The sequence below is a fragment of the Centroberyx gerrardi genome, chromosome 23 (assembly GCF_048128805.1).
Source record: "Centroberyx gerrardi isolate f3 chromosome 23, fCenGer3.hap1.cur.20231027, whole genome shotgun sequence".
Classification (NCBI taxonomy): domain Eukaryota; kingdom Metazoa; phylum Chordata; class Actinopteri; order Beryciformes; family Berycidae; genus Centroberyx; species Centroberyx gerrardi.
This window is the reverse complement of record NC_136019.1, coordinates 10,794,228-10,808,729: the sequence shown is the minus strand read 5'-3', so window position 1 is coordinate 10,808,729 and position 14,502 is coordinate 10,794,228. Positions and strand designations below refer to the sequence as shown.

General features: G+C 41.5%; 2 protein-coding genes across 3 annotated transcripts in view; both read left to right on the top strand.

The window, feature by feature from the left end:
- Positions 1-2,064: 2,064 nt before the first annotated feature.
- LOC139927631 (transmembrane protein 272-like) overlaps positions 2,065-14,502 on the top strand; it is a 96,114-nt gene continuing 83,676 nt past the window's right edge. Inside the window, exon 1 of the mRNA XM_078281718.1 lies at positions 2,065-2,073. The gene's annotated coding sequence lies outside the window, so the exon portion shown is untranslated. The remainder of the gene's footprint in view (positions 2,074-14,502) is intronic.
- ponzr1 (plac8 onzin related protein 1) lies at positions 3,371-10,087 on the top strand. Of its 2 annotated transcripts, none has more exons than XM_078291830.1 (4): positions 3,371-3,505; positions 6,215-6,334; positions 7,703-7,854; positions 9,421-10,087. In XM_078291830.1, the coding sequence occupies exons 2-4, from the start codon at positions 6,223-6,225 to the stop codon at positions 9,556-9,558; spliced, it is 402 nt and encodes a 133-aa protein (XP_078147956.1). In that variant the 5' UTR covers positions 3,371-3,505; positions 6,215-6,222; the 3' UTR covers positions 9,559-10,087. The 2 variants fall into 2 exon arrangements, with proteins under 2 accessions (XP_078147956.1, XP_078147957.1); XM_078291831.1 differs by having other exon boundaries at positions 3,391-3,519; positions 6,235-6,334.

The following is a 14,502-nucleotide window of genomic DNA, read 5'->3' as shown; positions in this document are numbered from 1 at the left end:
CAATTAGGCTACAAAATAATCCACAGAGGAGTTGTTATTGTAGTGGTAGGGACTACAGTTCCCACGATGCAGTGTGTGTAACTTCCGGTTGTCTGAGTAAAGAATTTTCTCCAGCTAGTCCACGGCGTCCTGTGTCCTCATTATACATGGTGTCAGAAGTGGCGAACTGCAAATCTCTGTGGTATTTCCCGTTCGGTCTGATGTAATATAATGCAGTGCAGTTGGCGAAAAGTTTACGTGTAGATTAGAAGCGACACAACAGTAAAAAGACCAAAAATAGCCAGCATGCAGGTGAAGACAGAAGCCAGTGTGTGTGCGCTAGCCTGTCAGTCTGTGACTTGCTAGGCAACGGCCCCTCTTGGCAGTGCAGGGCTGAGAGGAGAAGAGCAGAGAAACGGCACATCGAAAGTTTTTCCTGAACGTGAAATGAGGGAATATACATAGATGGCAACGATGGCTGTTCAGATATCACACCCAGAGCTGTTTAACTTTTCAAACCCAGCAGAATGGCCACAGTGGATAAGAAGATTCGACAGATTTCGTATCGCTTCAGGGCTCAATGAAAAACAAGAGGAATATCTGGTGAACTCACTCTTATATGCAATGGGAGATGCAGCTGACGATGTTTTAGCAGTTTTACCATTGACTGAGGCAGATAAGAAATATGAGGCTGTTTAAGCAGCGTTTGAACAGCACTACATAGGAAAGCATAATGTGATCTTTGAGAGAGCCCAGTTCACCGTAAGACGTCGGCAAGAGTGTGAGACTGTAGAGTCATACATCACGGCTGTGCACAAACTTGCAGAATATTGTGGCTTCGGAGTGCTAAAAGAGGAACTCATAAAGGACAGAACTGTAGTTGGGATACGAGACTGGCCAAAGCCATACAAAAAGTCAGACAAAGTGAAACTGAAGAAACTAAGCAAACAATACTGCACAGCAATGCAGTGGGGGACAACGCATCAGACATGGACGCCATTAGGACAAATATGAAAAAAGGGAAGAAACAGACATGGCAACGGTCAAACAAGGGACAAAAGCCAGGCACTCATAGTGAGAAGGAGTGCGGCCGGTGCGGTCGAGTTTTTGCCTCAGCTGGCCACAGTCACCATGCCACTGAAAGAACTGTTGAGGGACAGAAATGAATGGATTTGGGCAGAGCCCCAGATGACAGCTTTTCAGAAGCTGAAAGAGGGACTAAGTTCTCCAGAGGTGCTTGCTCAGTATTCCAATACAGCAGAGACGAAGGTTGCCGCCGATGCATCACCATACGGTATTGGAGCCGTCCTCACTCAGAAACAGGCTGATGGCTCATGGCGACCAGTGACATACATATCAAGAGGACTAACAGACACAGAGAGGCGTTATGCGCAAATTGAAATATGAGGCGCTAGCAGTCACATGGGCGTGTGAAAGACTCATATCCTACCTTCTAGGTCTACATTTCACACTCCTGACGGACCATAAGCCCCTGGTTCCACTGCTGAGTACCAGAGGCTTAGATGATCTACCACCACGGATCCTGAGATTTCATCTGCGGCTGCTGCGATTCTCATACAACATCATCCATGTTCCAGGGAAGAACCTTGTCACAGCAGATACCCTGTCCAGGGCTCCACTGGGGGGTCCACCAACTGCAGGAGATCTACTGGAGAAAGATGTTGAGGTTTTTGTCGACAGTGTTGTGTCAACACCGCCACTCCTCCAGCCTTTTGTCTGCCACAGACAAAAGGCTGGAGGAGATCAAGACGGCGCAGCAAGAAGATGAACTGTGCAAAAGAGTAACAAATTACTGTCTCACAGAATGGCCAGAGAAACACAGGCTTAACCCAGAGATTAAGCCATACTGGCAGGTTGGAACAGATTTTCACCTTGCAGGTGACCTTCTCATGAAAGGAGAAAGACTGGTAATACCACCATCTTTGAGAGCAGATGTTCTACAGAGACTCCATGAAGGACATCAGGGGATTTCAAAATGTAGAGCCAGAGCTCGGGAGTCTGTATGGTGGCCTGGTATCTCCTCTCAGATAAGTCAAATTGTGGAGAGATGTGAGATATGTCAGAAACACAGGACACAGTACAGAGAACCACTGTTGCCCACCACAGTCCCAGAACGCCCATGGCAAAAGGTTGGGATGGATCTGTTCGAGTGGTCGAAGAAAAACTACCTGCTGATCGTAGACTACTTCTCAAGATATATTGAGGTAGCAGAGCTCAGGTCCACTTTGGCTGAAGTTACTATAAGAGCTATCAAAGAGGCCTTTGCCCGACATGGGACTGCAGAGACTGTTGTATCTGATAATGGGCCACAGTTTTCATCAGAACTATTCAAAATATTTGCAAAGGAGAGCAAGTTTACACATATCACAAGCAGCCCACGTTACCCACAAGCAAACGGGGAAGCAGAACGTGCGGAAACAGACCATCAAGAACCTGTGGAAAAGAGACACTGATCGCAGCAGAGCACTGCTGGCATACCGAGCCACTCCACTGCAGCACGGGTTCTCTCCAGCTCAGTTACTGATGGGGAGAAACCTGCGCACCTCTGTACCCCAGCCCACGGCCAAGCTGGACCCTAAGTGGCCGGACGTGCAGGCTTTTCGCAGGAGGGATGAGAAAGGGAGGTGTAGGCAGGCAGCACACTACAATCAGAGACACCGCTCTAGACCTCTCCCAGAACTCACATCTGGACAGAAAGTCTGGATAACCACAGAGGGAACTCCAGGAGCAGTTGTGAGACCTGCCAGCACTCCGAGATCATACATGGTAGAGCCTGAAAGGGGTCTTCTCAGGAGAAACAGAATCCACCTTCGGCCTACAGGGACTGTTAGGTCAGGTAGAGTTTCAAAGATACCTGAGAGACTGGACTTGTAAACAGAGAAAAGTAATTTCATTATTGCATTACACCGGAATTGCTTCTATATTGACAGAATTTGAAATGCTGTCTAAATCTGACTACCACATTCCCTCACGAAAAACCACTCCAGTGTGTCTGTAGTATTCATATAGAGACTCAGTGTGTGTCTGTAGTGCTCAGCAGTGAGTTTAGAGTGACCTTATTGCGTTTTATGTCATTTTATTTAACCCCTGTGGAATCACTATACCCTTTCTTATGCCATTCCTATAATATTATAAGGACCTATAGTTTTGCTGTGATAATAGTATCCTTCTAAAAGTCGTATAAGTTGTTTATCATGACGGTTGTGATGATGTAGCCAATGGCTGTAGTTTTAGTGTGTGCGCGCGCGCGCGCGCGCGCGCGTGTGTGTGTGTTTGTGTGTAAGGAGGGGGGGTCACTTCGTAAGAAATGAAACTTTGCATCTGCCCTCCCTCTTAGTGGGCTTATTATTTCCTGAGCAAGTCACAAAAGTTCATCAAGGTCTAAAACATCAAAACGCCTTATTTCCTCAACACAAACCTGTGTGCAACTACAAGTGAAGACGTGACATTATAAACGGCTTATTTTTCGTTTTTTTTTTCCATCGAGCTTTACAGAAGAGAAAAGGTAAGACAAAATTAGTGTCATAGTTAACCTGAATGATTGGCGGATTTAAATGTTTGGCTGATTTCTCAACCTTAACGAAAAATCACTTTAATATTCCTCTAACAGCCTCTTTAAGGACTTACTGTATAGTGCTACTCAGTGGAGCACATCATATTTAAATGGGATGCATCAGTTGTTTCTATTTTCAGAAGTTAAATATCCGAAATGTCTCTATTTATGGTATGCACAAAGTATTTTTCACACAAAGTATTAGCCAGCTGTATCCAGTCAGACTGATGAAAGGTTTAACAACAATTCAACAATTTCCCGTTTGGCAGACGCTTTTATCCAAAGCGACGTAGGCCTACATATGAGATTTTAATACAACACAAGGATCTAGTCAGGAGAGAACAGCGAGAGTAAGTGCCATAAAGCTAAGTTCTGGTCCAACAGGACATAGGTGCTACGAGGCAGTGCATAGAGGCAGATAAAGAGTTTTTATTTTTATTTTATTTTTTTTATTACACAGTCCATCAGGTGAGAAGGTGTTCACTAAAGAGCTGGGTCTTTAGCCTTTTCTGAAAGATTTAGAGGGACTCTGCGGTTCGAATGGAGTTTGGTAAACTTGATGCGGGCAGCAACTGGGAGCCAGTGGAGGGATATAGCATTTATTTTAGTTTGGTGTAGTTTACTTTAGTTGGCCTATTTTCATAACGATAAAACACAGCCATGCGGTGATAAAACACAAGATACTGTTAGTTCACACATCTGCATGGACAACCTGCATGATCATATTACATATTACTACATATTCCTGTTATATTACTCAAGACTCAGTACTCAATAGCGAGTTTATGGTGACTTACCTATATTTATATTGCATGGTTTCTCTACAATTCCTATGGCGACCGATAGCTCACTTGGTTTAATTTGTAGGCTATTAATATGTAGGTATTTATATATTAACTGCTGTTACTGGTAAAATGTCCCGACCTGTAATTCTCATGCTGACCACTGGGTGGAACAGGTTCATCTAGATTCATTAATTAGAGGCTAGGAGGCTACAAATTCGCTGTAAAGTTAAAAAAAAAAACACCTCTCTGATCATCCCAGAGTTTCAGTGTTGAGGTAGGATGATCTAAGTGTTTACTGTTGGAATATAAGGATCTGCGTAGTATAATAAACGTGTAACGTTACACATCAAGTTATTTAACAGGAGGGGTAAGGGTTTTGAAACCCATTTATGTAATACCAGAAGTTATGAGTAGGTAGAAGAGGCGCTCTTTAGCTTTTATCATGAAAAGCTAAAAATAACAAAATTTCATACAAATTGGCCTCACCGGTGTTAGACTTTAATGTAAAGTGATATATTTTAATCCAAACTAGTTTAGCTAGCACAAGCTAACTGTTCATTTAGTGAGCTAGCTAATTAACTATTACAGAAGCAAACTGAGGCGTGGCCGCTAGCTAACTTAAGGTTAAACTTTAATGTGAGGTAAAATAACAGAGAAATTTCACGTGAGGGCTAAACTTATAATATGATGCAGTAATAAAAAAAAACAAACAGATTTAAAGTTGTATCTAACGTTTCAGAGCTAGACTAATGCTGCACTTGTTAATGCTACTCTAAGATAGCTAGACTAATGCTACACTAACATAGCAAAATCCTCCTTGAACATAGCTAGTGTTAGCAGATGAGGGGGAGAAAGTCGTGTGTGCGCGTGCTTGTGTGTGCGCGTGCTTGTGTGTGTGTGTGTGTGTGCGCGCGCGCACGGTACACACCCAGTAAGTTATAGTGCAATATGAACAGCATGAAATATAGTTTTATGTAAACATAATGAATTATTGAAGCTGTAATGATAGGCCTACTAAATTAGGCATGACTAATGTATAATTACCATATTTATATGAAAATATGCTTTTGTTAACAGAAAGTTTACCTTGTTGGGCAGCTTTTGCATACCTAACCTAATTACATTTCTAGTTGTCATATTGTTTAGAGTTAACATTTTTTTTGGTCCACCAAAAGGCATTTAAAGACATAAACAGTTATAACAGATGTAGTTGTAGTTGGCTCTTGAGGACAATACAGAAAATCATAGTGGTTGTTGGTCCTGCAGGCTCTGTTGTATAATGGTGGAAATATGTTTTTCTCATGTGCACACTTATCATTATGTGCTGCTGACAGAAGTTATCAAGTCAAATAAATTCATTCATTCATTCATTAATTCAATCAATCCATCACTGGTTAGCTAATCAGATTCAGCATGTCACATCCATATCTAATTAAATATCAGTCTGTTTTATTGGTGGGTTAGTACATCATACTGTTGACATCTGAATTGGGCTTCTGTATGAATGCTCAACTTGGATTATGGCACAAAGGATTGCAACATTAAATCCTGTGTATTTGTAAATATTTGTTTAATATAATTGCCGTTTTCACATCATGACTTATATGTGGCTATCCACAACAGCCATGTAGAGGCTGACTTGCAAAGAGAGGTGTCGGTCTGAACAGATAGTGGACTGGGGCCTCATCGGAGCTTAACTGAACCAGAAAACACCCTGAGGTGCAGGTTACAGCAGCATCACTGTGGCCAGCACAGCTTTAGGTCAGGCTGTAACCTTCGATCAGCCTTAATAGTATCATCCAGCACTTCTTGTGTCTGAAACAGTTCCTTCTCTCCCTCTCTGTGTTCCTCACTGCTCTCTCCTGACCTCCGCCAGGGACAAGCATGGCCGTCCAGCAGCAGCCGCACCAGATGATCACCACAGTGACCACCACCAACGTCAGTTCAGGGGCATGGAGCACTGATCTGTGTGACTGCTGCAGCGATATGGCCACCTGTAAGTTCATGTTCAAGTTCAAGTTTGGCAAGCTCACTTAAAACAGACAGAGAGGGACAAAGAATGGTTAAAATGAACCACGAGACGTAAAACACTTACAACACATAGAACACAAGGTAAGACATAAGATAAAAGCAATAAAATACCATAAAACAAAATGAAATTCCACAAATAAGTTAATGAGTTAAGTCAGTAAGTTAAGTCAACCCGACCAACACCTCTGACGTTGCTCAGCATTTTGTGTCTTTCATCGGTCACACTTTATTTGGACAGTCCTGTGTTGATACTCAACTTTCTATCAAGTGACTTTAATGTCTCGCTAAAAAGTCGACTGAGTTTCAAGTGATGCTCATAACTGTGTGAACAGTAGTCTGTAGATATTCAGTGTCTGGGCTAGGGTTAATCTTAATCTCACTACACTGACTTGACGGTCTATTTAAAGGCCGTCACACTCCACGCTTCCCCCACCTCAGCCTCCACCTGTGGTTCTGCTCTGACGGTCTTTATTTCTAAGTGAATTCCCATTGGGGGATTATCTGCAATACGCCCTGCGTCTTATCTATCATGTGCTATGTGTTGCTATGCTGTTTTGCTGTATTGCTGCAGCAGGGAGCGTCCCCAAGAGATGAACTGTACCGCCAAGTCAAACTGGCAGATCTTGCTGGACTGAAGTCTTTGCGGCAGCAGAAAGCATTAAAAAAATCCGACAGGAAATCATTGCGCAGCATTTTACAGTTGATATTTCCTCAGCTGTCTGGGGTTCAACTTTCAACACATAATGAAGCAAAGTGTTGTCTGAAGTGCTTCCTGAAAACAGCACCACCAGAACCTCTTTTCTGGATAAAACAGATAAGACAGGGTCGAATTCATTAACTGCACCGCATATTCATTCATATCAAATATATATATCTGCCAAACATCAGCTGCGGTCTTGCTGTAATAGCATACGTTTATTGAGGACTTCTTGCAACATTAGTAAATTCAAACTGAGCTGAAGGAGAGGAGGGTCAGTGTCTGGTGGGAGGCTGTATTCCAGGAAATGACAAGAAAAACGCTGATTCAGGGAAATCATTTGGAGTGTATTCAGCAGAAATGTGCTCACACAGGACGGCCAAAGTCTTGAGACAGAGAAACAAAGTGGAACTATCTTTCTTTCTTTCTTTCGTTCTTTCTTTCTTTCTTTCTTTCTTTCTTTCTTTCTTTTGTTCTTTCTTTCTTTCTTTCTTTCTCTTTCTTTCGTTATTTCTTTCTTTCTTTCTTCCTTTCTTTCTTTCTCTCTCAAGTCATAAAAAGGAACCATATAAAGAAAAATCCTACAATAACCTTATCTCATGAACACTCATTGTTACCGTGTCTCCTGCCCTCCAGGTTGCTGTGGCCTCTGGCTTTTTCCCTGCATGCAGTGCCAGACTGCCCAGGACTTCGGCTGGTGCTGCCTCATGCCAGTCCTGGACACCTGCAGCTGCTTTGCAGTGAGCTGCATACTCAGCTCCTCCATCAGACAGCGCTACGGCATCCACGTAAGTCCACGGTCTTGTGTGTGTGATTATGGAGGATCTTGAAGCAGACCCAATAAGGAGCCAAAATCTGTTTAGCCAAAATCTACATAGGCTTGGTCCCTGATCTTACCGGTCTTCTATTGGACTATAGTGAACTTTTTGTGATTTTGTTGTGTAATGTTAACAATGTCTGCAACTGTTGTGCTTGTCACTGATGCTGCTTTCTTGACCAGGTCTCTCTTGAGGAGATAAAAGTAAAATAAAACAAACACATACATACATACATACATACATACATACATGCATACATACATACACGCATAGATGACTCATAACATAAATAATAACTTGCGCTCTATTTTCATGTCACCATTGGTTTTGAAGTCAGTGTCATGTTCAAATATGTTGGATGTGTTGTACGCCCATTTCTGGATCCCTGTTTTTGCTTTTGCAGTGACACTATCCAAATGAGCCTTGAAATAGATAATGTGGACAATTGCAGGTGTGTGTTTGGCAAGTTGCAGTCGGAAACATGCAAACATAGCTAAAGCTACATGCAAAAATGTAACTGAAGTAATCTAACATAAACAAATAAGTGGCTCTCATTTGCCTTAACTATATGTTCAACCTATTAGATAAGCTTTCTGGTATTTTTGTTTTTGTTGACTTTGGCAGCGCGTTCACTACACACTACAACCGCACCTCATGGCAGAAAAACTTAGGAGCTGGGTAAACAATATTCTCATCACTAGCACCCAGCAGGTCAGACTGAACTCCACACTGTCCACCATTAAGCACACAAATACCGTTCTGTCCCCAGTACTCTACACTCTGTACACCAGTGATTGCAAACCACTGATACAGGGCCTCCACCGCTACATCATCAAGTACGCTGATGATAGGTCATGCACTTTGCCAACTGGTGCGACCGGAATTACCTGGAGATCAAGGTGAAAAAAAACAAAAACACGATGATCGGCTTCGGTCGGGACAGCAACGCACTCCCCCTCGCTATGGTCAAAAATCCCCCCATTGATAGGGTGTCATCTGCGAGTGGAAATTGACAATAAGGTGAAGTTCGACATGTGCACAACAGCCAAGTACAGCAAACTGCACCAGCGCCTTCATTTGCTAAGGAAACTGAAGTCCTTATTACATTGACAAATCCCTCCTGGCACTCTTCTACCAGACTGTTGCTGCCTGGTCTGCACGTGTAGCCAAGGCCAGCGCTGGACTTTGATGCAACAAGAACCGGTAGTTTATTGTCTAGTGTAGGTTGGATTGCGCTCCATTAAGTTAGGAGACACGATTGTGGTTACTCAGTTTCGGTAGTGCGAATGTCTGTACGCACACCTGACATTTGAATTGAGAGGCTGCATGAGCCCCGTGATTTTGAGACTATAATTTTCAGTACTGTTTTGAGTCTGTATTTGGTCATTAGTTGAACAAATACAGAATCAAAAAAACAGAACTGAAAACTATAGTACTGTTTTGAGTCTGTATTTGGTCATTAGTTGAACTGATTGTTGCATTAATCTCTCTCTCTCTCTCTCTCTCTCTCTCTCACTCTCCCTCTCCCTCCCTCAGGGTTCGTTCTGTAATGACTGCTGTAAGGTGCTTTGGTGTTACCAGTGTTTCTGGTGCCAGATGTCTCGGGAGGTGAAGATGAGGAAGCACCAGACTGCCGGCACCTCAGTGGTCACCACACAGGTCATCAGTGGCTAGCACGCCCGCAGCGGCTCACCGACCTGGGACCAGCTGACGTCCACATGACAGGGGTTTCCGTATGTTTCAAAAAGTTTTCAAGGGAGTTCAAGGGAGATGATGTCCAAACATCTCCGTCAGAGCTTTTAATGTGTTGTGTTGTGTTTGTAACAGTTGATTATGTGCCACTTACTTTTCTTAGTAAAAAAACAAGCAAAAGTTAGTTATAATGTCATAACCAAATGCAATATGCCATATACATTACCACTCCAGCTGTAAAGTTTATGTGGCATTATTGCATATACTCACACTTTTGGCAATTGGCAATGTGCACCATGGATATAGTGTACTACTGTTCTGCTGTTCCTAAACCTTGATGTTTAAACGTTTGCTGTTGAACAGAGTTGAATGTTACAATGTTATATGACGTTGCATTAAGCGCTTTTGTTGCCGCTTTTATATTTTTCTACCCTTTGTGTGATTTTGGTCAATAAAATATGGCTTTCTTGCAAGAAACAAGTTCAGTCCTATCTTTAACTTTAATAGAGTTTATTATAATTATCTGGTTCCTATGTGACTTACTTTTCCTTGACAGATCGATGAAATCCACTTTCCTGTCTTAGACTTCTGATGTCCTTTAATGACACAACAACTCATCTCTTAGATAATTTCTAATTTCTAATCTCTTAGATAATTTCTAATTTCTGTGAAATCACTTTCACAGCAGACAAAGAAGCCGTTTTGGGAACAGCTCCTTTGGGTCTGCATCACCAACAGCTTACGGTTTCTCACTTCCTCTAGATGTGAAAGTAATTTTTTTAATTAAATGGAAGTGAAAGCTGTGATTGTAGATCTCAGTAAGGGAGACATGAACCTGGTCTGCATTTTTCACTGCAGGCCAGATGACATTTATTTTAAATATTCATCACAAACATTAATCAATTCATTAATTTTGAAGCTTACTGTTTGCATGTGAAAGCTTATTCTAGTGAATGGAAGTATTGGGAGAAACTCCAGCAGTGCAGAGTTGAATTTTATTTTAATGGTTAATATGTTTTCTAGTCATTTGGCAAGCTACTACGGCTGCAGCTGGTCTCTACCTTCATACTGCACTGCTGGTCTAGGAGGAGACTAGACAGATACACACACACACACACACACACACAGAGATACCAGTTATATGATGTAATTCACTGAGTACGTGTACCTTTATCTTGAAATCTTGTATGCTATTAAGCACTATCTACCATCCGGCATTTATCTGTGGTTTTCTACGCATGTCATGCCACCACGTGATGAACAGGTGACACTCAGATAGAGGAAATGTGCTAAACAGCTTGTGCTAAACTCAAGATTTCCATTTTCTGTTCTCTTCCCTGCTGCCTACTGGCCTCCTAACTGTCGGTAGCGGGAGGAGGAAGTCCATGAGTGATTGTTGATCATATTGCGGTGATAGTGGTGGTTTTAGTAATGATGATGACGATGATGACGACAAAGATAACTAGTCTCATGCTGCTTTCCTGAAACGCTGCCTTGCGTTGTTGACAGTCAGTCTTCTGTTTTAACATCATGTGGTTTTTAATTCTCGCTGTGGGACCAGTCGTCCCTTGGGACAGATAAAACTGAAGTCTGAGCTTGACCATTTCACCTTCCTCCACTGTCCTCTCCTCCATTGCCATGTCCAAACATCTTCTTCATGCTTTTTTCCTATGCACATGAATTCACTTTTCTGTCTCAAAGTGAATTCACGCTTCACAAGGAAGTGGTTTTCTCTCATTTTCTTTCATTTCTTTCGATTTAGTATAACTTCCCCATCCAAGTCAGCTGACCAGTTTGTACTTTTTTAATGTTATTAATCTTTGACTTAGCCATCATGGTCTTTTTTTATGTTTTTGAACACTGAGAGGTGTTACAACTGTAAGGGAGCAGTAATAAATAACGGGACATGAACATTTTTCTCTGACAAACGGTCGACACTGTGAAACGAGACTAACTCCTCGAGACTTTTGTTTTTGGCTAGAACACTTTCCCATTCAGTTTAACCTCCAACTCCAACAAAACAATGGGTTCTCTCCAAAGGGAGGAGTCTCTTGGGTAAACTGGAATCCCGGCAAGGACAAAATCCAGAGTGAAAAACAGCAAGGAATATAGAGTAGATTCAGAAATGGTGAGAACAGAATCCTGAGTTGGTAGGCGAGTCAGTCTTTAATCCAGAGCCATATTTACATGTTTTATTTGCATTTTTTTCTGTTGTAGTGTGACACTTCTGTGCTGTTTGACACACACAGACACACAGCTAAATGTAATGTGATACTTTGTTGATCCACGTCATGAAATTCCAGAGAGGTCAGAGGTCGGGTTCAGCTCAGTGTCTTGCTCAAGGTCACTTCAGCAGGGAAACTGCCTGGGGCTGAGGGACTGCGCTTATAATCACTAAGCCGCCCCGGGTTGAAGGGGAGTTCAACCGAAACACAGTTTAATTATTTTCCCTTTCGAGAAAATGAAACAATAAAGAGGCGTCTTGAGCAACACTACTTGGACTTGCTCACTTTCCTCTGCTCTCTCTCTTTGGTCTCTCTTTAATCCTCACTAGGAGAATCCGGGGCATAGACACACATAGGGAGGTTAACAGGGATGGAGGGCCGGTCCTCGCTTCTCTCTGCCTTCCAACACACACCTGACCTCACTCTTTCCACAGGCATGCTGTAGGAAAGTAACATGGGTCCACAAATTAGACTGTAGGGAAAGAAGACTCTTGGGAAATTAACTTGGTTAATGAAATATTGTAGGCTTGTAGTTTTCTAACCCCCCAAAAGTTGGTAGTTTATTGTTATTAATATTATTTTAGATTAGGCTAAGCAATAGTCTATGCATAATAAGTTTGGAAACAAAGGGAAGATTATTCTGAAGATGTAATTTAATATATATGGGTTTGAGAAAAGTTTGCTAAGAAAAAAAAAGAATAAACAAACTGAAGCTCAAACTGCTCATGGCTTGAACCAGTTTCTTTTTTGTGCCCACAGTGCTCGTTTTCAGCTGCAACAAGCTGACACCCACAACTGCAGAAGCATTTCCCCTGCATGAGCGGTTTTGATGGTGTGAGCCTTTCACTGTGGTGAAAGATAATGACAGAAATATTGTGACTGATATATGGAGCTCTGCAGACCAAGGACTGCTGTGCCACTGAGTGATACCAAACTGGTATCAAATAACAAAATAACAACTACAACCAAATCTTCAAAATAAGGAATTAACAAGGACAAACCTATAAAACATACAAACAGGACTTAACCCTAAGAATGCCACTGAGATATCATTATCGTTAAACGCAGCCCATTTAGCATTAAATATCTATTCCTATCTATGTGGACCTTTTCTTTTTTCACATGACATAGAAGTTTATCTTCTCCAAACACTTGCATTGCTCTGCTGCTAGCAGATTAATCATTCTGCAATAATTTGTGATGCCACATTTTGTAGATCTTTACTGACTGAAACTCACTGTCATGGACCAGTGCAGTGAAATAAGCTGTGTTCTTCTTGCAGTGGGTGTTGCTTTCATTTGAATTCACCTTAAATTAGTGGTATGACCAATGTGAAGAGAAGTGAAGAGAGAAGAAGAGAAGAGAAGGGAAATATTTGATTTATTTTTTATATATGCGTTTTATTTCATCCATGGTAGTGTATCATGATAATTTAACTGAAACAGAGTATCTATATTTACATTAAACACAAAATATTTAACTTGAATGTCATTTGTATATATATATATATATATATACATACCCAGTTACCCATATACAACCAACCATGATTGAAAAGGAGCATGCACAAGTATTGCTATTTTATTTGAATTTGACTCAAGTCAGGGTAAGAGTAGTAGTTTCTAGTTAGTAAGATTTTGTGCATGTTTCAGAATCTACCCTAGCTGAATTAATGGATTAGACATTTTGGTATGGTGGTTGTTTCAAATAACCTGATGGTTTTTTTTTGGACATGGTTCCTTTTTCAAGTCTGGGTGGTAAATGCCACATCTGATAAAAAAAAAAAAAAAAAAAAAAAAAAATCATAGGCTTTTAAAAATAATGCAGTACCGTGACCCTGAAAATGGCCTTGATTACCTTCAGCTGCACGCTCAGGTCATGTCAGTTCATTATAATGAGCGCCAAGCGGCCTTGACTTTTTTAGGTTTATCTCTGTTCATATCCTGACTGGGATGATAGCTGGTGAGTCTTAGTTTCCTTTCTCTGTAAAAATGCAGAGAAGGAGAAAAGGAGAGAGGAGTAGAGAGGGTTCGGTCATCTGGGAATGAGTGTGTGTGTGTGTGTGTGTGTGTGTGTGTCAGAGAGAGAGAGGAGGGGGGGTAGGTCTATTTCAAAACAGTTCTGGAAAGTAAAGGATGTGTCATTGCACATTTTTTATTTGAAGAGTTAATTTCCAAAGCAGAGAGAGAGAGAGAGAGAGAGAGAGAGAGAGAGAGAGAGAGAGAGAGAGACCATGAGCTCAGCCTGGCCACAACCACACACGCACACACACACCTACACACACACACACACACACACACACACACACACACACACACACAAAAACACTTTTTTTTTCCTGTGTGAGTATCAATGAGTACACACCCTTTTCCTTTGAAAAGGAATCTAGTTAGGTTAGATTCTAGTTCATTTCTACAGCCCTTTACAAGGGCTGTAGAAATGAACAAACAAACTTGACTTGACTTGTCTGTGTACCCTGGAAATCAATTTAAAATACTGTTTAGAGACTAGAGGAGAGACAAGGGACCTGGTGGTTTACAAGTTGATATGGTGAAATTCAAGTTAGCCCTTGAATTAAAAAAATCACTATATTCCTTTAATATTGCTGTGTGTCTGTAGTACTCAATAGTGAGTTTATAGTGACGTGGTGGCACTTTATGATATTTTATTAATCACCTATGGTATTGCTATCGTATCCCTA

Bases quoted from the DNA above. Each gene is read 5' to 3' on its own strand.
- ponzr1 (XM_078291830.1), top strand. From the start codon at position 6,223: ATGGCCGTCCAGCAGCAGCCGCACCAGATGATCACCACAGTGACCACC. The intron at 6,335-7,702 runs GTAAGTTCATGT...CCTGCCCTCCAG, and splicing joins CTGCAGCGATATGGCCACCT to GTTGCTGTGGCCTCTGGCTT. The intron at 7,855-9,420 runs GTAAGTCCACGG...TCCCTCCCTCAG, and splicing joins GACAGCGCTACGGCATCCAC to GGTTCGTTCTGTAATGACTG.